The sequence below is a fragment of the Camelus dromedarius genome, chromosome 23 (genome assembly GCF_036321535.1).
Source record: "Camelus dromedarius isolate mCamDro1 chromosome 23, mCamDro1.pat, whole genome shotgun sequence".
Taxonomy (NCBI): domain Eukaryota; kingdom Metazoa; phylum Chordata; class Mammalia; order Artiodactyla; family Camelidae; genus Camelus; species Camelus dromedarius.
This window is the reverse complement of record NC_087458.1, coordinates 217,639-241,267: the sequence shown is the minus strand read 5'-3', so window position 1 is coordinate 241,267 and position 23,629 is coordinate 217,639. Positions and strand designations below refer to the sequence as shown.

The window sequence follows — 23,629 nt, the reverse complement described above, 5'->3', positions numbered from 1 at the left end:
ACGCCGGGTAAGGGCACCTTCCTGCCCTGTGATGCCAAGGCTCACTTGAAGCCTTGGAGTCTCCTCATCACTAGGAGGAACTCAAGGTCCCCAAGAGTTGTACCGACGGTTCCCCAACGCCAGGCGACAGCCGGCAGCCTGGAACTACAAACCATTACCAGCTACACTTTCCGCTGCTCCGGAATTGGGGCGCACACTGTTACTTAGGAGAGAGTCACCAAGTCCAGCCCCTGTTCGTAAGGGGGGTGCTGGGCCCCACCTTTTGGAGGAAGGAGGAACAAAGAATTTGTGGCCAAATTTTAAAACCACAACAGGCTACCTTGACAGTCTCTCTCCAAACCACAAATGCACTTGCCATGTCTTCTCTGAGTTTACCCCGCTGGTCTCACTTCACACATATCTGTTGCTCTGCTATTTTAAAGGCCTGAAAAGGACGCTCCATCCGGAGGGATCTGAATACATGCGTAGCCATCCATCCGTTCTGCAGAATGTTCCACAGTGCGTGTGGGTGGAGAGACGGACGGGCAGACCTCAGAACCTCTTTATGGGGTGCACACTTTGGGGGGAATTACCTCCAAGATAATCTGTTAATGCAAAAAGTAAGCCACAGTGTGTGTCGTAGACTTTTGTTGAAGAAGGGGTGGAAATGGGACTACTTACTCATATTTGCTGGTATTTGCATCAAGAAACTCTGGAAGGACACACAAGACACTGCCCCGAGCGTGGACAGCAGGACAGGGGAGGGGGATCCACGGCCAGGTGGGGCTGAGACCTCTCACCGCAGACCTTCGGACCCTGGGACCGTGCGATCTAGGCACACATAACATCACGGAAAGAAGTGTGAATCTCCATTCAGCCCGTGCCAAAGGTGGCCAGCTGACCCGACCCCTGCGGGGCCTCCCAGGCTCACCCAGCTCCCCTCACCTGTGCTGGCTTCTTGGGGCTTGTGGCTCTGTGTAGCTGGGGACCTCCACTGGGAGCCACTCCCTCGCCAGCTCCCCCGGGCTCTTGGCCCCCAGCCAAGCATCAGATCCAGACCCACGCTGACTTGCTTCCCATTTTCCTTGCAGCCAAGAAGTCCCCATTCCCGAGGAAGCTGTGCAGCGACCCAGCTGAGGGCCAACTCCCCAGGTATGTAGAGGAGCAGCTGGCATGGGGGCTGGCAGGCTGCGCTGGCAGGAGGTGCCTTGTCCCCAGCCTCCCTACCTACCCTGTCAGCCCTACCCCATTTCCTTCTGTCTCTAAGGCAGTAATCCGGGCTGCCAGCTGCCTCCCCGAAAGATGCGCCCAGAGCCAGCCATCAGGGCCGGCACGCGGCTCCGAACCACAGCCCTGGGCCAGGCTTGTCACCTGACGTTGTCCAGGCCACTCAGGCCAGACCCCCCCTCTCCAGGGGCGGCCGGCAGCACAGCTGTTTCAAACCAGCACAGTCACCTCTTAGTCCTGTTTCAGAGCCCACGCGGCCTTCTCCGCAAGCCCCTCCCTGTGACCTCTCTATGTCTGCTTGGCGCCAGCAAGAAGATGGGGTTCAGAGGGGTGACTGGGCTTAGCAGCTGCAGTGTGAATGCGGAAAGTGCACGGGCTCCCGCTACGGCACAGGGGATCAGGACCAGGGCCGTCCACCTCCCCCACCCACCCACCCCTGTCAGGGGCACGGCTCAGAGCCTGGACCTAAGGGGCCTTCATGTGTCTGACAGCTCCTCCTGCCTGACCTGCCATCCCTGTAAAGCTCAGAAAGCTGTAGGGAGGCCAGGCCCCGGGCCCTTGCCCCTCCTCTCACTAGCGTCCGGGACAGCATGCTCGGGTGGTGAGGGAGGTCCCTGGAGGTCAGGAGGCCCTGGCACAACTGCCCACCTGACTTCTGGGCTCCTCTGCCCAGGAGGTTAAGGAGGGGAGGCCCCACTGGCAAGAGGCCCTGCTCACTCCTAGGGAGGGGAGGACACCAGCCCCAGGTGGGCTCAGAGCCCCTCCCAGCCTGATACGCACTGGGTCTCCACCCTGCAGCAGAGTGATGAGCTCTGCTGTGGGGCGTCCCGGGAGTCGGCCAGCAAGGGGGCCGCTCCAGGAGGTCGGAATGCACCAGGGGGCAGGCCGCCCTTGCCCAGGCTGCTGGCTGCTGCTCACCTGGGGACATGCTGCTGTTACCACTGTCATTTATTCATTCGACAGACTTCACCCACAAGCCTGCCCAAGGGCTCTCAGCCCACAGATAGAAAGGGGAACTGAGGACTGGCCCCAGGCAACTACTCAGGGGGGAGGGGGCCCCCCAGGCTGATGGGGTGGGGAAGGGTCCGGCTGGCAGAGGAGGGGGCAGCAGTGGGGTGACCTGGCGCCCCCTGCTGGCTGACACTGGAACCATGCCCACCCTGGCCACCACTTTGGAGCTGGGGACCTTGGCAGATGGCTGAGCTCCCTGAACCGTCTCGGGATAACCAGGAAAATACGCGATGCTAACAGCTAGCTCCGGGATTGCTCTGAGGACAAGAATAGCTGTGCCTGAGACCCCCACAGCTGCGGGGGGTTAGGAGTGGGGTCGTGGATACAGGAGAAGGGAGGGGCGAGGGCTCCCCTCACCCAGTGTCTCCCCCAGGCTCCAGAAGCTCAGCACGTTCTGGGTGGGGGGCTTTTCTGCAGAGACGTGGGGCTTGTGCTCTGGGCTAGGGTCACAGGCACAGGCCAGAGTCGTGTGACCTGAAACAGGAGCCAGGCTCAGAGGCCCAGGAAAGGAGCCGGCACATTCCAGAGGCTAGGGGTCTGCAGAGCAAGGGGCCTAAAGCCGTCCTGTGCAATTCCAGGTGCAGGGGGTCGGGCAGGTGAAGGACCAGGTGGGAGCCTCGACCGGACTCAGGTGTGCAGTCTCTTATTTCCTTCCACTGGGCTCCCCCTCCATCCTTCCTGGGCTCTCCACCCTGGCCACCAGGGGCCCATCACTCCTCACAGTGGGGCCACTGTGGGTCTGGAGCCACCTGCCACAAGGGACCTTCCTGCTCAGGAAGCCTAGCAGGGCTGCTGGGGGTGGCCAGGGGTCTTCTCAGACCTCAGGCCCCAAACAGCATTCTCTCTTTTCCTCCTCGTCCTCCCCACCAACAGCCCGCCCCCCACCAACCCCCTTCACGGTCTGGCAGGAACTTTTTTCCCCCTCTCATCTCTCAAGGTGCCGTCAGAGCCAAGCCCTCTCCCCTAAAAGTGGGGGTTATGTGCCCGCTGCTTCCACTCTCAGCCTGCCATGCCACCACGGGAGCCTCGGAGCCCCACAGCCCCCACTCACTCCATCCTTCCCTTGCAGGCTCCAGCGAGGACCATGAGAGCAGGCTTTGCCCAGGCCCCCCGAGGCGGGAGGATGCCCGCCCAGTCCACTTCCCACGGCCCGCATCGGACCACAGCATCCTCCTAGCGCCCAGGACGGAGGGGCCATGCCTGGGGAGCAGCCCCTCAGAGTGCCACCTCCCACCATGACTGGAGACATGCAGCCCTGCCGAGCGGCCAGTGGCACGGGGGGCCCTGCCCAACCCCCCAGCGAGGTCGGTGCCCCAGCCGACAGGACCACCAAAGCCACGGGCAGCGGGGCCCAGGCTACGCACCCCACTGAGACCCAGGTGCGGCAGGCTGGGAAGGTGGGGCCCAAGGCGCCACTCCCCGGAGCCCAGTCCCTGAGCACCCCCAGGAAGGGCAGCAGCCCCCAGGCCCCAGCCGGGAAGAACCTCGTGCAGGCTCGTGTGCGGCGGGCAGGCCAGGCGGACAGCGGCCCCCAGCAGCTCTGCAGTCTGAGCATCACCAGCTCAAGGCCCAAGACCGCCCTGGCCGAGAAGACCCCTGAGAACCCCCAACGAGAGACCCCCTGGCCCCCAGAGGCTGGAACCGGGGCCCTTCTCAGGCAGGGCCACCCCAGGGCTGAGGCCTCACCAGCCCCAGAGGAGCTCAACTTCCGAAAGTGCTTCCAGGAGACCCCCTCCAGCTTTACCTCCACCAACTATACCTCACCGAGCGCCACCCCCGGGCCCCCGCCCCTCAGGGCCCCCCAGAGCAGCGGCGCCAGCCCCTGCCAGGCTGCCCCCTATGTGGAATTCCAGGCCAGCGGGGCTGACGCCTGGCCTTCCCTGGCTGAGAACAGCTTCCCAGGTGCTAGTTTCGGGGTCCCCCAAGCTGAGCTGGAGCCCTTTCCCAAAGGCGGCAACCCCAGGGTGGTTTCCTTCCAGCACCCCTTCCCAGAGCTGCATGGGGCTAGCCCGAAACCCTTCCCCGAGGACGCCGCTGGGCCCAAGTACTCGGAGAGGGCACTGGTGTTTGCCTTCCACCAGCCTCGGGGAGCATGGCCGGAGGAGCCAGTGGGCACGGGCCCGGCCTACCCGCTGCCTGCCCAGCCGGCTCCCCCACCCCTGCCCTGCTACCCGGGCAGGCCCGGTGGCCTTGACCCCCACAGCGACCTCAGCAGTGCGCTCCCTCCACCTGGTGCTGCTCACCTGGCCCCCAGCCCCTTCTCAGAAAATGCAGCCACTTTCCGGGACACTTTGCACGAGAGCATGACTAATGTGCTCCCTGAGAGACCGCCTTCGGCCCACGATGGGCTGGGGAGCCCCAGGGAGCCCCCAAACTCTCTGCCCCAGAGGCACTTTTCCAGACAGGTGTCTGGAAGCCCAGGAGCCAGCGGGGTGGGCTCCAGCCCACGGCCTCTGGACACGGATCTGGCCGTCTCGGGGCCTCCTGCTGCCATGCTGCCCCCGCTGTGGGACCCCGCCTCAGCCACTTATTCCACGCCTCCCCTGGGACCCCCAGCCACCGCCAGGAGTGTGTTCTTCGAAGCCCAGCCCAGCCCAGGCCGGCGGCTCAGCCTCCCCCAGAGCCCCCCACTGCCCTGGCCCCAGGTACTACCGGCCACCGGGCCTAGCCCCCATCGAATGGAGTTGTTGAACCAGCTTCCCTTCCCCCCAGGCACCCCTGAGTGGCAGGGGGGCAGCCAGGGAGCCCTGGGTGCTGCTGGCAAGACGCCTGGGCCGGGGGAAAAGCTGGTGGTCCTGAGAACCAGCCCAGGCCAGCAAGGCAGCAGCTCCCCTGGGCTGTTCACCTGCAACGGCCTGAAGGACCCTGGAGCCCAGCCCCTGCTCTTTGCGGTGGCCCAGCCCCAGGTCTCACCCCGGGGCACCCCCGGCCTTCCCCCACCCAGAGTGGTGGGGGCCTCCCCCAGCGAGTCCCCACTGCCCTCACCAGCCACCCACACGGCCAGCAGCAGCACGTGCTCATCCCTGTCCCCACTGTCCAGCAGCCCAGCCAACACCAGCTCGGAGGAGAGCCAGCTCCCCGGCCCGCTCACACCCTCGGCCTTCTTTCACCCACCTCCTCACCCCCAGGAGACTGGCAGCCCCTTCCCGTCCCCTGAGCCCTCCCACACCCTCCCCATCCACTACCAGCCAGAGCCAGTCAAGGCCTTCCCTTTCCCCACAGAGGGGCTGGGGGCCGAAGGTGCCTTCAAATGCCTGGAGGAGACCCCGTTCCCCAGCTCAGTCCTCGAGGTGGGCAGCAGGGGGCTGGAGAGCTTCCCCCAGGAGCCACCCCCCTACTCTGCCCACCACTTCCCCCTCAGCAGTGCCAGCCTGGACCAGCTGGACGTGCTGCTCACCTGTAGACAGTGTGACCGGAACTACAGCAGCCTGGCCGCATTCCTGGGGCACCGCCAGTTCTGCGGCCTGCTGCTGGCCAGAGCCAAGGACGGCCACCAGCAGCCCCCAGCGCTCCCCATGCCCCCAGCCGTCCCCTCCGCACAGGCTGCCCCCAAAGCACCAGCCAGCAGGAACCCGAGCCCACTCAGCCACACCAGGACAGCCCCCTTCCTGCTGAGCGGAGACATCCGGCCAGATGGCAAAGACGACCCCCTGAGGACGAGTTTCCTGCCCAGCCTGGCCACTGCCCCCTTCCCGCTCCCTGCCGCGGACCTGGACCTGGAGGACGAGGCCAAGCTGGACAGCCTCATCACAGAGGCGCTCAACGGCCTGGGGTACCAGTCGGACAACCCTGAGATCGACAGCAGCTTCATTGATGTCTTCACTGACGAGGAGCCTTCCGGCCCCCGGGGCTCCACCACTGGGGAGCCCCCCAAGACCAGGGTGGGCGCCATGCCAGAGAGCCAAGCCAAGCCCTCGCTCCAAGCTGTGGACACCCCCCTGGAGCCCCAGCATCTGCACCCTGAGGATGAAGACTACCCGGCCGGCAGGCCCAAAACCCGCTCCCTGGGCCCAGCGCCCACAGAGGCAGATGGGGTCGGCCTGGTCAGCCAGCAGAGGAGAGGAAAGCGGTTTAAGTTGTTCCAGAAAGAGCTGGACAAGGCTGACACCTCCAGGAGGCCAGGCCAGGGCACCAGAGCCGCCCGCCTGAGGCCTAGGAGGACAGGTGACCGGGCTGAGCCGCCCCCACCCCACCCCCGGGACCTTAGAACCCAAGCCCCGAAGAGCCACGCAGACCCCGGCGGACGGGCCCTCCTGGTGGAGACCAGGAGCTCCAAGCGCCTCCGACTGTCCCCCGGCGGCAAGGAGGCCTGGAGACGGCGGGCTCGGGGCGGCACCTGGAGCAAGGAGCTCATCCACAGGATTGTGCAGCAGAAGAACAGGGCTCGCGAGCCCCAGGCGCCGCAGGGCCCGGCCACACCATCCTCCCCACGGGGCACCGCGGGTGCTTTCCCCCAGGAGTGCGACTCCGAGTCGGAGGAGGAGGATGGCCCGAGGCTGCGCGGCCCCCGCCTCAGAGGCCAGCTCCGCCCCAGCGGCCAGCGGTGGCATCGGGGCGAGAAGAGGAAGGAGGGGGACTTGACCCCGGGTCCCAGAGAGGATGGGCAGCAGCGGAAGCCCAGGAAGGTCGTGAGGCAGGGTGCCGCGAGGGACAGGGTCTTGCTGGACCCAGAGGAGCCGGGTGGGCCTGGGCCGGGCCTGTCACACAGCCCAGAGGACGGAGTGGGCCCTGAGGAGAGAGGCCCCCAGCGTCTCCTGCAGGTTCTCACCGGTGCTGAGACCCCAGAGGAAAACCCTCCACCTCTGGGCTTCCCCCAAGATGCCAGGAAGCCTGACATTTCAGAAGAGTTGCCCCCTGACACCACAGAACTTCTCAGAGAAGCTTCTGCAGACACCTGTGAGGGAGGAAGTCCCTGCCCCCCAACCCCAGTGCGCCCACAGCCCAGGGGAGAGGGCCCCCCAGCCTCCCCACAAGGAGAACCGCCAGTGCACGTCGCTGACGCCGCCAACACAGCCCACCCCGAAACCACGGCCCTCGTTTTGAAGCCCCCTGGCCTCAGGTGTGGTCCTGCTCTTCCTCACGGAGGCCCCACAGGGGCTCCAGCTGCCAGAAAGGAGCCTCAGCCGCACTCCAGCCCCCCCGGCGAGCTGCTCCTCGGACTCAAAGTCCTGACTGGCTGTTTCCATGAAGCCCCGTGCCCCCAGCCCTCAGCCCCGGACAGTCTGCCAGCCAGCAGGGCACGCCTCCACCAAGACGGTGTGGACACCAGTTCTGGAGAGCCAGCGCCACCCAGGAACCCACCCTACACCGTCGTCACAGGCCTAGGCAAAGCTGAATTGCCACTGGCCTTAGAGCCCACGCCTCTCTTCTCGGGGCTGCCCGTGGGCAGCTTTGACCCACCCGTCTATAGCAGCCTGTCTGGGAATGGGGACACCCACGTGCCACCTGCCTGTGCCACCCCTCCTCTGAGGAAACCCCAGTTAGATCCACCGTACCCCTCGTTTCTGCCCGAGAAGGGCTGGTCCCTGCTGGAGGAAGAGTCTCCGATGCCACCTGGCCATCTGGGCCCTTTTCCTGGCCCCTCAGGGGAAAAGGCATTCAGTCAGAAGTGTCCCAGTGAAGGGACAGTGGCCAGCAGCCTCCCTGCATTATCAGGTAAGGTTGCCAAGTGCAGCTCCGCTTTTACGGGAGGCCTTTCTGAGGAAGAGCTGGAGATCAAAAGGCTGGTCACTGAACTGGAAAGTCAGCTGCTAAGTAAAGGTGCCCAGGAGGCCCCGGGGGAGCAGTCCCGAGTCCAGACGGCAGGCAGCGTGCACAGGGGCACCGCCAGCCCTGCGCCCATCCTCCAGGCCGCCTCGCCCTGCAGGGATGCACTCTCCGCAGCCAACGTCACCGGTCCTGGGGAGCTGAGCCCACACCCAGAAGGGGAGGAGACAGCTGTGGCCGCTGTGGGGGGCACTCTGGGGAGCCCGGAGGAGGAGTGGCCCTCCTTCCACCCAGAAGCAGCCCTGCCCCCCAGCACCCACGGAAATGGGGCCAGCCTCAGTTTCCATCCAGTGCGGAAAGCCAGGGTCTCCAAGACAGGGCTCCTCCGCACAGAAGGGGACATCGGGGCCCCTCTGGAAGTCTGTCTGCTGGACCCTGGAGAACCACTCACACCCCCATCAGATGTGGGAAGTTTAGCAAAGTGCAGCCCCAACCGTGAGCCTTCACCTCCTAAGAGTAACAGGACCACCAGAACACAGCACAGCCAAGCCCCCCCACTGCTCCTTCCCTGCACACAGGGAGGAGGGCCTTCCCCGGGATCCTGCAAGGCACATGTGCCCTGTCCAGGTCCCCCTGAGCTGGAAGCATTTGGCAGCCCTGTTGCCCATCTGACACCTAGCTTGGCAATTCGGGGTGCCGGGGTTCTGCCTCTGGGTGCCACCCCACCTTCTGGTGCCAGTCACAGCAGTGCCCCCAAGGGACACTCTGTGACAAGCACAGGTGGGTCAGAAGGAGCAAGGCTCCTCCGCCCTGTGGCGGGGGGCCCTGGCCCCGAGCGTAATGAGCACTTTGTGCCAGCAGGAGCCTCCACAAGTCCTGCCTGCATGCCTGACCCCAGCCCCAGCAGGAAGCCCCCGGCCCCAGCCACGAGCCCCCTTCATCAACTCCAGCTCCTGGTGGCCAGAGCAGCTGAGAGGGAAGACGGCACCCAGAGCTTACAGGCTCCCCCCACTGCCAACACCCAGAGCCCTCAGCACGGCGGCCCCTCCGATCTGGGAGGGGACAGTGTGAGCCGTGGGAAAATGGCCTGCAGCCCTGCCCAGAGTTTCCCAGGGGCTGTGCAGCTGACAGCTGACCCTGCTACGGCCGGGTGTCAGCTGGGGCCAGAGGGAGATGGATATCTGGGCTCACAGGGCCAGGCCAAGAAGCCCGAGAACCAAGTCGAGGCCAGCTCACTGCAGCCAGGTGACCAAGGGAGGCCCAGGGGGCCGGACGACCTTGCCACAGCCAGTGCCAATGCTGAAACCACACCGGCCTGGCTGGTGGGGGCTGCAGACCAGCTGAGAGGGCAGCGCCAAGGAAGCAGGGAAGCCGTAGGCCTTTGGAACAAGACACGGGCCACCCCCAGCTCCACCTCCTCTGAGGCAGACCCTTCAGGCCTAGCCTTGGCAGCAGCCCACACCCGAAATGGGCCTGAGGACCAGACTCCAGAGGAAGCAGCTGGCCCAGGCCTTAAGGAACATCTGCCTTTTGCTGGGGAGAGCCCAGCGCCCCCGATCAGGGCCCTGGCCAGCTGCTCCTCCTTGCCTACTTCTGCAGCCACCCTCGGTCCCTGCAGCCTCCAGCCCCTGCCCCGGGAAGACCCTCCTGCTGCACCTTCAGGTGAGCTAAGGGGGCCGCCCCCAGAGTCTCCATCCTGTGGGGACCCTACCAGCCCGCAGCTTCTGCCAGCCCATTCTCCTGCCTGGGCACCTCCACAAAGGGCCGACTGCACCCCAGACCCCACAGAGGCTGGGGCGCCCCTGGCAGTGCCCCCATCTTTGAGGACAAGCCCCTGTGGCCCCAAGGAAAGCCAGACTTGCCACCCTCTCCTGGGGGACTGCAGCCCCCTGGAAGACCCTCCCAAGGGCCAGCCCAGCTCCGTCCATGTCCTCAGTCCCACCCATGAAGGGGACCACCCCGGAGGTCGCATGTCAGGAGCCCCAGAAAGTTCCAGAAAAGAAAGGGCACGGCAATTTCCTGCCTGCGCCACCCCTCCCCACTCAGCAAGGACCATCTGCACAGTAGCCACCATCAAGGCCTCTGCCCTGCCTGGCACTCCCACCACCGGTGGCCTGGGGGCAGACAAAGGCCCCAGGGCCGAGTGGCCAGACCCCCACTGCAGGGGAGCCTCGGCCCACACCCGCCCCAAGGGCCCGTCCTCCGAACCCCCAGGCAACAGGGAGGGCCAGGGTGTCACCGCTGTGCCCGCTGACCCTTCCACACTGGGGACTGCAGGGCCAGACCTCCACACCTGCTGGGAAGACGAGGCAGAGGCCAGCTGCCAGGGACAAGAAGGCCTGGAAACACCTGGGGCCATGCACCCTGGCATCGCAAAGGCATCGCGAGCAGGCGCCAGCGGCCTGACGGTCACCTGCCCTTCCCCAGAGTTTTACCCAGGCAGAGCCACGTCCCTGAGCAGCACAGCCAGCAACTCCAGACCCAACTCCCCCCAAAACGTCAGAAACCTCCTCCGCCAGAGACCCCAAGGGGATCCCCTCAGTCCCCAGGACCCCAGACAGACACCTCACAGGTTTAGAAAAAAGCCTGCGTTCACTGAGAACGGCCACTGGAGGGACAGAGCCCCCAGTGGGAGGCCTGTGACCTGTGAGGTTTGCTTGGCCTCCTTCCGCTCTGGGCCGGGCCTGAGCCGCCACCGAGCCCGGAAGCACGGACTGCACCGGGATGCTGCCTCCCAGCCAAGCCCACAGGCCACACCTGCCCCCAAGCCTGGGAAGCCCACAGCCCAGACATGCCACCCCCCCGGGAAGAAGAGCCGCAGGGCACCCGGGAAGGAGAAGACAAGGCACTCACTGGAGGGCCCCAGCCTCGCCGCGGGGCCGCCTCCCGTCCGGGGCGCCGAAGACGCCCTGGGTTCCGAGATGTCAGAGAGGCTTAGGAAGGGGCTCAGCGTCCTGGGAGGACCAGGCTGTCCCCCAGGCTGGGAACCACACCCCCCAGGCCTGGTCAAGCCAGGGGTGGACGTGAGGCCTGCAGAGCCCAGGAAACGGGACCAGCTGGAGAGGAATGAGCCTTGTCCCAAATGGGCAGAGAAAGGAAGGGGCCAGAGGCGGGGCAGACCCCCCGCAGACTTCCCCAGCAAGTCAGAGGGGAAAGTCAACAAGAAAGTGCGGAAGCCGCGAGCGAGAAGGTTCCGGGAGGAGAGCGGTCCCCAGGTCCCTCCTGATGGGGTTTCAGATAGAAGCAACTGGAATCCGTCACCCACCACTGCCAGCTGCCCCGCTCCCCCGAGCCACCACCTCTCGCCAGAGGCAGAGCGGGAGACCCAGGCCACACAGCCACCTCCCCTGGCCACGGACCCAGAGGAGACATCCGCGAAGAAGCCACCCGGGGATCGGGTAGTGGAGGAGGCGCCTCCGGGGGAAGAGCCAGGGGGGCGGAAGGCAGCCCTGGCAAGGGGGTGCCGGGGGCCCAGAGAGACCAGGACGTCGGGTGTCTGCAAGGAGCCGCCCGGGGCGGCTAGGGGAAAGCCTGCAGGCGACGGCAGAGTGGCTGAGAGCGGGTCGGGGCGAGGTGCCTGGGATGGACGCGAGCCCCCCTGCGGCCCCCCAGGTGCTCCTGGGGCTTGTGGTTCCGAGGCAGGTGGCGGCAGTCGCCCCCAGGTTCCCCGGCACGGCCCAGGAGACGGGGTCCAGGAGCAGCAGAGCGCCGTTCCCGGAGCCCCCAGCCCAGACCTCGGGGACCCTTTGAGCTTGTTTGATGATGAGGCCTCCTTTTCCCAGCTCTTCCCCCCAGGTGACCGCTTGACTCGGAAGAAGAACCCCCGTGTCTACGGGAAGCGCTGTAAAAAGCCCACGTCCCCACTGCGGCCAGAGCCCAGCGGCCAGGCAGGGGACAGCGCCGCCCTGAGCCCCGCCCGCCTGCCCACAGACCTCAGCGACTCAGGCTCGCCCTGCCTGTCCCACGAGGACCCGTGGGGGGGTGCGGCCGCAGGTCTGCCGGAGTCCTTCCTCCTGGAAGGCTTCCTCAGCAGCAAGGTGCCTGGCATCGACCCCTGGGCCCCGAGCCCCAGCCTGTTGGCCCTGGAGCCTGACCTGGAGGCAGACCCCCGCCACACTGAGGACCACCCATCAGAAAACATCCCTGAGCTGCACATGGTCCCGCCGGCTTGGCGAGGCCTGGAGCTGCAGGCCCCCGCCAACAATGCCACCTCTCCTCTGGGAGACGTGAGCCCGGAGCCCCCCGACCTGGAGCAGGAGCTCTACGACTGTGGGGTCCCGGGGAGCGCCGTGGGTCTGGAGACGCTTGGCGCCAAGCTGGAGGTGCAGGCCCTGTGCCTCCCTGAGGGTCTCTCCAGCGTGAGCTGCTTGGGCTTCACAGCCATGGCCGGTTCCCAGGGCCCACGGAGCAGGACAGTGGAGGCAGCCAGGGCAAGAAAGGCCCCAGGCAGAGGCCGGCTGGCCAAGGCCCGGAGGGCGTCCTACAAGTGCAGGGTGTGCTTCCAGAGCTTTCGCGGCCTAGGCGAGCTGGACCTGCACAGGCTGGCCCACAGCCCCTCGCCGCCCCCAACCTGCTACATGTGCGTGGAGCGCAGGTTCGGCTCACGCGAGCTGCTGCGGGAGCACCTGCAGGAGAAGCATGTGCAGAGCAAGGTGGGGCCGTGGGCCTGCGGCATGTGCCTCCGGGAGGTGGCTGACGTGTGGATGTACAACGAGCACCTGCGGGAGCATGCTGTGCGGTTTGCCCGCAAGGGGCAGACGCGGAGGACCCTGGGGGACCTGCCTGGAGGCTGGGAGGGGGACGGCGCGGTCATGCACTTCCTGAGTGGTGTGGTGGGGCAGGCGTCCAAACCCCACAGGGGCAAGCGTTCTGTCGGCAAGGCAGGCAGGGGCCCTGCAGACGCCTTGGGACAAGACTCCGGAGCTGGGAAAGAATTCCCGAGGGAGAGGCCGAGACCCAAGGCCCGCAGCAACAGCTCAGACCCAGACCCAGACCCAGACCCAGACGGTGCCTCAGCCCAGGGCAGCCCGTCAGCCTGCGCGACCCCCGCCCCGCCCGGCGGCTCATCCCCCGAAGCCCGTTCCAGCAGCGAGCCCCTCCTCCCGGCGGCCCCCGTACACCAGGACTGCAAGGACCCAGCCCGCGATTGCCACCACTGCGGGAAGCGGTTCCCCAAGCCGTTCAAGCTGCAGCGCCACCTGGCGGTGCACAGCCCACAGCGCGTCTACCTGTGCCCGCAGTGTCCGCGGGTCTACCCGGAGCACCGGGAGCTGCGCGCGCACCTGGGCGGCGAGCACGGGCTGCGCGGGGAGCTGGAGCTGCAGCACACGCCACTGTACGCCTGCGAGCTCTGCGCCAACGTCACACACATCAGCAGGAGGTCCTTCGTCTGCAGCTCCTGCAACTACACCTTCGCCAAAAAGGAGCAGTTCGACCGGCACATGGACAAACACCGGAGGAGGGGGCAGCAGCCCTTCACGTTCCGTGGCGTGCGGAGGCCCAGAGCCCTCGGGCAGAAGGCCCCCGCCCATGAGGGCTCCCTGCCCAGCAAACGGCGCAGGGTGGCCCCGCCCAGCAGCCCCCCCAGGTCCAGTGTGGACCGGCCTTTGTCCCGGAGCAGCAGCCCCACCCTGAGCGAGGGGTCCCTCCCAGCCCTGCTCCAGCCCTGCCGAGAGGCAGCTCCCAGCACCATGGAAGGGCAGCCCAGGACCCCAGAGAGGCCCATAGACCCTGTGGGCCATCCGGTCAGGGGCAGTGATCTGTCCTCTGACCTCCAGGAGCTCCTGCCCCCATCCCTGTCTCCTTTCCCAGCAGCCTCACCTGATGGCAAAGATGGCCACAAGCTGGACCAGGCCCTGGAGAGCTCCGGGGACGAGGCTTCCCCTGGCAGCCCAGAGCCTCTCCTCCAGGAGGCTGCCCCGTCAGAGGGCTCTCTGCCCCAGCCGGGGGCCAGAGGCCAAGATGTAGGGGAAAAGAGGGCTGCTGGCCCATTCTCAGGGAAACGCAGGACCCCGAGCGCCCCTGGCAAATGTGCCCCTAACCATCGCCCAGAGGCCTCCTCCCTGCTCTGGAAGGAGAAGGAGGTGTCCACATGTCACGTGGCACCTTCGGGGGCCACGGGAGGCCCCTCCCACAAAGGTAGTGCCACCAAGCCTGGGGGCTGCCGGAGCTCATCAAAGGACAGGTCAGCTTCGTCCACCCCTAGCAAAGCACCCAGGTTCCCAGCACAACCAAAGAAGGCGGCGGCCAGTCCAACACACGGAGAGCTAGCCCGTGGCACTGAGGACAGGCCAAAACCCACCACCCTCAAAGCCAAGCCGGGCCCCAGCTCCCAAGGTGCTGGAGGCCACCAGCAGGGCACCAAGACAGCAGGTGGCAGCCAGCCCCAGCCAGCCAGTGGGCAGCTCCAAAGCGAGACAGCCACCACCCCTGCCAAGCCCAGCTGCCCAGGCCAGGGCCCCGCCCCAGACAAGCCCACACCTCGAGCCCCAACCAAAGGCTACCCCAAGGGACCAAGGGAAGCTGGTGAGCAGGGGCCACGAGGGAGCCTGGGCCCCAGGGAGGGTAGGGACAGTAGTGAAAAGAAGAGAAAGGGCCGGGCCCCAGGGCCAACCAGGGGTGAAGGTGTGGGGAGCCTGGGGAGGGGCCCCTCTGTCCCTGACAGACCCTACCGGGCACCTCGAAAGCAGGCAACTCCCAGCCGTGTGCTTCCCGCCAAGCCCAGGCCCTGTAGCCAGAACAGCACAGTGCCCCCCCAGCCCTCAGAGCTGCGGAAGGGGGAGCCCAGCCACACCCATGGGGATACCAGACGTGTCAAGGAGGGGTTGGGCAAGGCCGTACCCCAAGGGAGACCCCTGCACAGGCCCCCCAGGATGGGCGGGGCTGTCCACGGCACTGAACCCACCCACCCCCGGGCCTGCCGGACAGCAGAGTCCCAGAGCCACCTCCTCAGCCAACTCTTCGGGCAGAGACTAACCAGCTTCAAGATCCCTTTAAAAAAGGACCCTCCTGAGTAATTTACAGGAGCCAGTGAGTGCCTGGGAGTGGGGCTGGGAACACACCCAGTGCATGGGCCCCTGTCTACGTGAGGAGCTCCAGTCCTCTGAGAGAGTTGGCCTGCTGGCCACATCTTAACCCACTTGGCTTATAGTTCAAATGCTCAGACTTTGCGTGAGAGCTGAGACACATGCTTGAGCTGGGCCTGGGATGGAGAGCAATACCTTTCTATCTGGAAGGCAAGGGTGAGGGGCGGGCCAGCTGCAGCCTCTTTGAGACCACACAGCTATTTTCTCAATATCCAGAACTTAGAGAGCAACTCACCCCACCTTGCCCCATGTGCCCCATTTCCGGGGCCTGGTATGCCACAGAACCCCTTGTGGTGAAGGTTTGCACAGGGTGCTCCCACCCATATCGTCCAGCGGGGAAGTCAGTCGAGGCAGCCGCAGGTCAGATGACGGCAAGCCTCCTCTTAGTCTCATTGCTGCTGTTGCTGGAATTCTAAAGTGATGCTAGACATCAGACGGGGCGGGGGCAGAAGAGCCGTTTGCGAGCCACCTGCCCCCTCCCCCTGCCCTGCCCCCCGACAGAGCACAGCAGGCCTTCTCTGACCACAGGCCCATGTCAGCTTTTATCCGCGCTGCCGATGGGGAAGCAGGCACCCTGACCCCTGGGGACCCGGCCCACTCCCGCCGGTCCTCCCCCCAGCCTCCACAGTTGCCCTCTCCAGAGCCTGCCTCCTGCACAGAGCTCTCTGCTGCACGTATCAGCAATTTTACTCTGAAGTTTCTGGTGCTATTTTCGTGTTGTAATGTGAATACAGGCTTCTTTGATTTGTTTTCCCTGGGGGATGGGGTCGGGCCCAGGGGCCAGAGGGAATGTGCGTGTGGCCCACAGGCACCAGAGGCCAAGAAGTCCTCCGCTGGCTCCTGGAGCAGCCGGAGGGGACCCTCAGGCCGGGCTGTGGCGCTGCCCCAGTCAGGGGGCGTCTCATGCACTGACGGGACCGAGGGGTCAGTCCGCACATCCTTACTGAGAACCGTGTCTTCACGGGGCAGGAGAGTGGGGAGGCTTCCTCTGTTCTTAGGTATCTCTGAGGTTCGTGGTTCGTTTGGTTCTGTTTTTTCACTTCTACCTTGGGTGCAATGCATATGTCAAAAGTTTCTATTTTGATATTTTAAAAGAGACCAAACCAGGCCCAAACTGCCTTTCTAGAAGGTGTGTGTGCCACTCAGAGAGCCTCCTTAGCGCTGATAAATAAAAGCTGAGGGACTCTGGGGTTGTACATAAAATCGCAGTGACCTCACGCTGTCAGTGTGTGCGCACGATTTTCACAGGGAGCCTCCTGCTGTGGCATCTGTCCTCCACCAGCCCCACCCTGCCTGCCCCACCTGAGCCACCTGCCCTGCAGAGCTGCCCTCTGCAGGAAGCGGTCCCACCAGCCCCCCAGGTTGGTCAACAGAGGGACGATGCCACGGCCCTGGGCGGGGCCCTCTAGAGCAGAGCCGTGGACGGAGTGGCGGGAGTAGCTACTAGACAGCTCGCAGGGAGACTCGGCGGGCAGCAGAGGCAGCAGGAGGGCTCAGGCCCCTGGGGCGCGGTGTGCCCTGAAGACCCCTTCGAAGACCCCAGGGTCCTGGACAAGCAGCAGAAGGGGCTGTCCCGGGCTAGGTACCAATCCCAGCCCTGCCCCGCCCCTGACAGCTCCCCAGGCACGAGGGGGCTCTCATTGCGAGCAGGTCCCTGACCACACGTGCTGGGGGTGGGGGGGAGCTTCGCCAAGCCCTTCCACAGGGAGAGGGTCCCACGTGTGCCACCGTGACACCAAGCCGCGGCCCCGCCCTGCCTGCTCGCTCTCGCTCTTCCTGCCAAGCCCTTGCCCGTGCAGTTCCCTCCACCAGGAACAGCCTCCCCAGAGCCTCTCAGTCAGTCACAGCCTGTCCCAGCGATGTCCCCGCCCAGGTGGGCTGCCCCGCTGCACCTGGCATTTGCATACCTACAGTGCACTGGGGAGCAAGCCCGTGGCTTCCAAGGAGGCACGGGCTGGGGAATGGGGTTGGGGTGGATGGAGTCCGAGCCGAGTTGAGAAAGGCCATCTGGGGCCTTGGTGGACACCGTGGGGTCAGCTGGGTCCACAGCACCAGAGGCCCCGCTCAGCTCACCACACCTTGGGCTGCCGGGGACCAGCATCCTTGTCCCTGGAAACACTGGAGAGTGCAGTTCCTGACTGTGAATCAGACACTGGGGCGGCCGGGCACTCTGTGCCGTCACCTCACTTCGGGGTCTGAGGCTAGAGACGTCGGGGACAAAGATGTTCCCAGGGCAAATGTGAGCAAACCCACCCCACCTGGGCCCTGAGTCCCCACTGAGGCTGCGAGACCCATGGTGTGGGCCACACCAGCCTGGCCAGCAGGTGGCAGCATTCGCTGGCACAGGCCCCGACGGCTCCCCCTTGGCCTCCAAGCCCCACCCACAAACCCCAGACTCTTCCAACAGGCCCAGAGACACATGCTTACTGTACACGCGTGTGCACCCCTCCGCGCCTCTCATACACAAAGCCACATGAGTGACTCGGGGCACATCTGGGGGACCTGGCCCTCGAGGGGTCCCAGGGTGGGGGTCCAGAAAGGCCCCATATGAGCCATGGGAGTGGGCCAGACAGGGCAGGAGAGGGTCTGGGTGGGCACAGACCCCGTGTAGGGACCACAGCTCCCTGAGGACCTGAGGAAGCTGAGAAGGACCTCCCCACCCCATGTCCTCGAGCAGGACCACTCTGCCTGGGCCTGAGGACCTAGCTCGCCCCATCTAGGAAGCCAGAGTGCCCCTCACCCCAGACTGCAGGGCACCCCCAGCTGCCCCACGGCAGCTGTGTCAGCAGCAAGGCCACATAAATGGCTGCGTATACAACTGCGTCCCCTACCAGGTCTCAGAGACACCCCACGACCCTCGGCCCCACCACCTGGAGACGGGCTGAGAGAGAAGACAGTGCCTGGGAGCAGGCGGAGGGGCCAGGCTGGGGGGCACATGGGGGTCTGCCTCGACGGGGGGGCGGCGGGAGGGAGCAGCTGGTGCTGAGCGGCAGGCGGGCGGCTGCGTCCCCCAGGCCCCGCCGCAGGGAGGCTTGCCGCGCTGCTGGGGGCACATCCGCCCAGGACGACTGGAGGACCATATTACAGCAGGCTTCCCTGGGCTTCCAGGCCGCAGACACCTGCCTCAGAGAACCCAGCCTCCCAGGGAGAGCGTGCAGATGGCCACTCCCACACAGGTGGAAGAATCCGCATCTAAAGCACCCCCAGAGAGTCTCAGAGGAGCAAAGGGCCACCAGCGGCCAGTGTCAGGGCTTCTTGAAGCACCTCCCGTGGTCGAGGACAGGACTTGGACGCCATGGGGCCTGCCCATGCCACCTGCAGGTGGGCTCTGGAGGTCCGACCCTGAAGCCACACACCCGCAGACCCCGTTTCTCCACCCGTCCTGCGGGGGGCAGTGGCCCCAGGTCCTGCTGCTGTGCCTGTAGGATGGCAGCCCCAGAGCAGCCATGACAAGCTTCAGGGCGTTGCTCCTTTCCGCCCGCCTGCGCCTGGGTGCCCAGGGTCACAGCCCCTTCCCACACGGCAACGTCTGCCTCACTAACTGGCTGGCACGGCCCTGTGGGCTGCAGCTCGAGGCCAAGGCCTCCTCCCTGGAACACCAGGCAGCGAGAGAAGGCAGATGGGGCTCTCCAGGCCCTGAACAAGCCGCACCTCCATCTCAGCCGCCGAGAGGCCCCAGGACCATTTCTGGGGCCCCAGGCAGGAGCACGGTGCATTCAGCCGGCTCGGTGAGCACCAAGGGACAGCAGAGCTCTGGGCTGGGGCAAGAGACACACGCTCATCACTATCCCTTCTGGCCTCGGTTTTCCCACCTATTAAATGGGCACAACAATCACCAAAAACCCTTGCAGCCCTGACACTCGGAGCTCCCTCCCAGTGTAAGTCTGTGGCCCATTGACCCGGGCTGGCTCTCACTGGCTCAGCCCAGACCCTTGACCCCCGCCGTCCACTTGCCTCCCTCCCTCCCCTCCTCAGGTCTTTGTTCAGGTGGTACCTCCTGTCTGCGGCCCCCCTAACCCACTGCTGAGATGGCAGCTGCACCCAGAGCGCCCCATACCCAGCCTGCTTAGTTACAGCACGTTTGACCTTCTGATGTGCCCCACAGCCCACTCCTTAATCCTACTGTCCCGTTACTGGACTCTGAGTGATGCATGTGTGCTGTTCCCAGTCGGTTATACCTTCATGGTATGGTAGGAGCCCAAACCAAGTTTGTGGGAAGGAGAGGAGGGGGAGGGGAGGGAGCAGGGGGAGAGGAGGAAGGAAGGAGAGGACGAGAAAGTGCAGATAGCGTCCTGTCTGCTGATGTAACCCACCTGACCCCCACTCTCATCACTGGGAAATGTCCGGATAGTTCTTCCTGTCTGTGTCCGGCTGGTAAGCAGACCACACCTGGGCAGCCGCATGCACAGTGCTCACACTGAGGACAGTCTCCGGGCAAGAGCCTCTGTGTCCCGGGGTCTCAGAGGGTGCAGCTTGTTAGAGTTGCTGGTTTCAGAGAGGACCACTGAGCAGGGAGGAGAACAAGCTTGTCCTCTCACTCCCTCTGCTTCCCCCAGACGTCTGAGGGATGGCTGGTAGAGATCAGACAAGGTCCCCAGTTGCAGGAGCCCCATCTCCAAGGCCAGAGCCAGCCCCAGCCGCCGCGGGGGCTACCCGGGCAGCAGCCCGCCCACCGGGGGCCCAGGCAGCCGCTAGTTGTCACCGTATCGCCTGGCTAACCCCGCTCCACCCACAGGCTGCCTCCGATTCCTCTCTTAATTTATTTTGACATCTTTGCTGCTGTTTGACCTCCTTATGGAGTCACGTGGTGCTTAAAACTCATTAAAACCCCATTGAAACAGGAAGTTAATTAAACCCTTCACAGAGCTGGTGCTGACAAGCGTCGGCATGGGCCCCTGGCACTGCTGCCCGGAGGCTCCAGGGCCCTGGGCTGACCGGCAGCGGGGGGAGCAAGGCCTGGGCCCCTCCCCCCCAGCACAGCCACCAGGGTCCATTCTGGAGCAGCAGGTGTGCGTTTCCTAGGGCTCTGCTGCTCACCTGCTGTGTGGCCTTGGGGGAGTGACTCGCTTCTCTGAGCCCCAGTTTCCTTGTTTGGCAAATGGGAATCCAACAGTCCCTTCTTTAGAGAGCCCTCATGAATGGACAGTGTGTTGACCTACGTGAGGGCTCAGCACGGGGCCTGACACAGAGGAACCGTCCATGATGTCACTCCTGTCACTACTAGTGTAAGGTAACAGAGTGCTGAGGGCCGTAGACAAGGCACCTGGGCCAGAGAGGAGAGGCCTAATGTGGCTTCCCTGAGGACGGGTGAGTGAGCCAGGCACTGGGAGGAAGGGGAGCAGCTGGCAGCTGGAACAGCTTATGCAAGGGCCCTGTGGCCACAGGATACCTGGACCCACGGACAAGGAGGTTCAGAAGAAGGTAAGGGGAGGGCAGGGCCTGAGATTATCATAGTTGCTCTGTGGAAGGTCCCACTGGCTTTAGCCTGCAACAGGGCCGGGAGTGGATGTGGGCGACCAGCAGTGGTCAGGGTGATGGTGAGGGAGGCTCGGAGCAGGGCTGGGGGTGATGACAGCGTCCCACAGGCGTCTCAGAGCTGTAAGGAGGTGAAGCTAAGGACACTGCTGGGGACAGTGAAGCAGAAAGCATGGTGCGGCCTGGCAGTCAGCGGCTCCTCACCTGGCCTGGGCTCAGGACAGGCTCCTCCAGAGTCTGCCCCAGCCCCAAGCATTCGGGACCCACCTCTCAGCCCTCCCAGCCTTCACATCTGCTCTTCTCTCAGCCAAGAACGCCCTCCTCTCACCACTCTTTCTCGAGTATTCTCTTCATTCTTCAATATCCTGCTTGAGTTTCTAGAATATTCCATGGCTCCCTTGGGCAGAGCCTAACAACCAGTGCAGAGCCACAATTAGCCCCCTCCCCACCCGCAGCCACTGCATGGGCCTGGGCAGCCCTCCTGGGATGGGTCAGCACAGAGCCAGGCCCACAGGCTGCCAGCCTACAGGTCGGAGGGCAGAGAGGGACCAGACACGAGCCTAGAACCAGAGGCATCAAGGCTGGAGGAGCCCTGAGGGGTTGTGTCCCCTACCCCCACCTACAGGTGAGGAAACCAAAGAACTTACTCAGGGTCACACCCTCCAAAATGGCAGAGGCAAGATTTGAACCCAGTTCGCCCGGCGCCCAGGCCAGGGCTGACTGCCCAGGATCACAGGAAGCTCAACCATGGAGGCGCTGTAGGACCACTCTGAGGCTCATTGTCTTCATCACCACCACTGCAGCCTTGGAAGCTGTGTCCTCCATCCAGCTCTGCCGCCTTCTGCCTGGGTGACTGTGACATCATAACCACTGCAGAGTTGCACAGGGACATCCTGAGACACTGTGAACCAGCCCACAAAAAGGGCTGAAAAAATGCTGGTGATGGTGATGATGACATCGCCCCCAAGTGGGCACCCAGAGCCGTCCCCAGCAAGCTTTCCTGGGCCTGGACAACCCTGGCACCTCCCTGGGGGCCTCCAGGGAGCCTGCTATTATGCCTTGAAATCCAGCAAAGCAGGAAATAACTAGGCTGTGGTCAGGGCAGCCCAGCTTCTTGGTGGGCCTGACAGCCCCCAACACGGATTGAGTGCAATTCTGTTCTCTCTACTAGTGACACTTGGATGTGAATCTCGGCACTCCTCGCGGACACACAGGGGCAGCCCGTGGAGGATACAGGTGTCCGAGTGGGACAGCGTCAGCAACCCCACACCCTGCTCCTCCTCTCCCATCTGATCAGGGGCTCCTACAAAACCCCTCTCACTTGTCACCTCCTCCAGTCAGCCTTCCTTGACTTCCAGTCTTCTTCCTTGACTTCCTTGACTTCTCCAAAGGTGGTCATTCCTGCTCTGGGCTGAACCAGGCCTTCCCTTCCACAGAATTTCTTGCTCCTGTTTCCTCAGTTCATTGTCATTATTAGCAGACTTCCCCTGAGGGTATAGGGGCTTGTGTGAGAGGACCTGTGACATGGCCAGGCCAGCCATCACAAGCAAGCTGCAGTTCCCTCACCTGTACCTGGAGGTAACAGCAGCTCCTTGCAGGGCAGACAGAGGGAGCAAAGCATGGAAGCAAAGTGCTCCAGAAACAGCTCAGGCCTGGACCAGGGCTGTCGTAGAGTTTCTTGGGCCCGTGATCGTGCATGGAGCCCCACCCTTGGTTTAATGCTCTCCTGTCCCTGCCCTGAAATTCTTAATTTTGGGAAAAGGGGCCCCACCTTTTCATTATTCACCGAGCTCTGAGAATGATGTCATGGGTCCCGGTCAGCAGGCTCTGTTTCTGACCTGCCTCTGCCCCTAAGTCCCTGGACAACTTGGGTGTGTCTCTCCCCTCGGAGCCTAAAGTGACCAAAGTGATGCCAGCCTTCTCCTCCTGCACCCTAGACAGACATCACTAATCGATCCTGCTGACCCTTGGATCCCTCCTCAACACAGATCCCCAGCCACTCCAGCAGCACCAACCTGGGTGCCGCTTGCTGTGCATGGAGCCTCAAACCCAGCACAGGTCCAGCCCATGGCACCGCCTCCAGGAATCCCCCTGAGGGCCTGACTGCCAGATCCTCATCCTGTGAAGAGGCCCCTCTTTGGGAAGACAGCAGGCCCAGTGGGAAACCCAGACAGGCAGGGTCCCTTGTCCAGTTGACAGATATTGTGAGAGCCCTGGGCTGAGCGAACCAGCCAGCCATGGGCCCTGCTCCCCAGAGAAGGGGTATAGCACCAGGCAGCTGTAGGAAGGCTGCACCCATTGGCCCTGGGCAGGGAGTAGGTCTCCTGGCCTCCCAGCCTGAGTGTTCTTGTCTGTCCAGGGGCAGCCCTCAGCCTCCTGCCCTGCCCGCTCGTCTCCGGCCCTCCTGAGAGCAGCAGCAGGGCAGGGGAGAGTGCCCAGTCTCTGAGGGCAACCCCTCTCCTCTTCCATGGGGCAGGGGCAAAGATCACAGGAGTCAGAAAGGAGGGGGAGGGTCTTACCGCAGAGTGTGCTCAGCACCCAGTCAGCCTCCACATGTAACAGCTGTGGTGATTATCTGTCCTCAGTGGGGTGGGCCCAGCCTCCTGGACACTCGTCCAGGCGTCCTCTCTGCAAATGTCTTCCCACTAGCCCCTGGGCTCTGCTAACTTCCTATTTCTTGTGAGTATAGGGGATGGGGGCAGGGACCAAATGCAGGCCAAGAATATTTAAAGAACACAGTTGGGCTCCCAGGGCCAATTCTAATGCTGTGTGACCTTGAGCCTCCCTGGAAAGTGGTGGACCCCTAGGATCCCCTGAACACGTCCCAAAGGACAGAAGGGTAGGTCTTCATTTCCACGGCTGGAACAGGCAGTTCTGACCCTCTGGGAACCTCGCTCCCTTCTGACTGTTCCCATCAGGGAGGGGCGTGGGGGGTTCGCTCAGTCCGCAGAAGGGCCTCCTTCCTGGGCGGCCAGCAGGGGCGCCCTGGAGAGGCACGGCCTGGGGAGAAGAGGCCCAGAGGGTCAAAGCCTGAGGGGCTGTTGTGGCGGGAGCAGTCAGGGCCGCTGGCTTCCGCGCCCTCCGAGATTTCTAGCCAGATCTGAGCCCAGGGGAGGAGACCCGCGGTCCCTTGCTATCCACTGGGG

The 23,629-nt window shown here is 64.3% G+C and overlaps 1 protein-coding gene across 1 annotated transcript; it reads left to right on the top strand.

The window, feature by feature from the left end:
- The first annotated feature begins 1,068 nt into the window (after positions 1–1,068).
- ZNF469 (zinc finger protein 469) lies at positions 1,069–16,211 on the top strand. The gene is made up of 2 exons (XM_031436641.2): positions 1,069–1,131; positions 3,287–16,211. The coding sequence occupies exon 2, from the start codon at positions 3,414–3,416 to the stop codon at positions 14,937–14,939; it is 11,526 nt and encodes a 3,841-aa protein (XP_031292501.1). The 5' UTR covers positions 1,069–1,131; positions 3,287–3,413; the 3' UTR covers positions 14,940–16,211.
- The last annotated feature ends 7,418 nt before the right edge of the window (positions 16,212–23,629 follow it).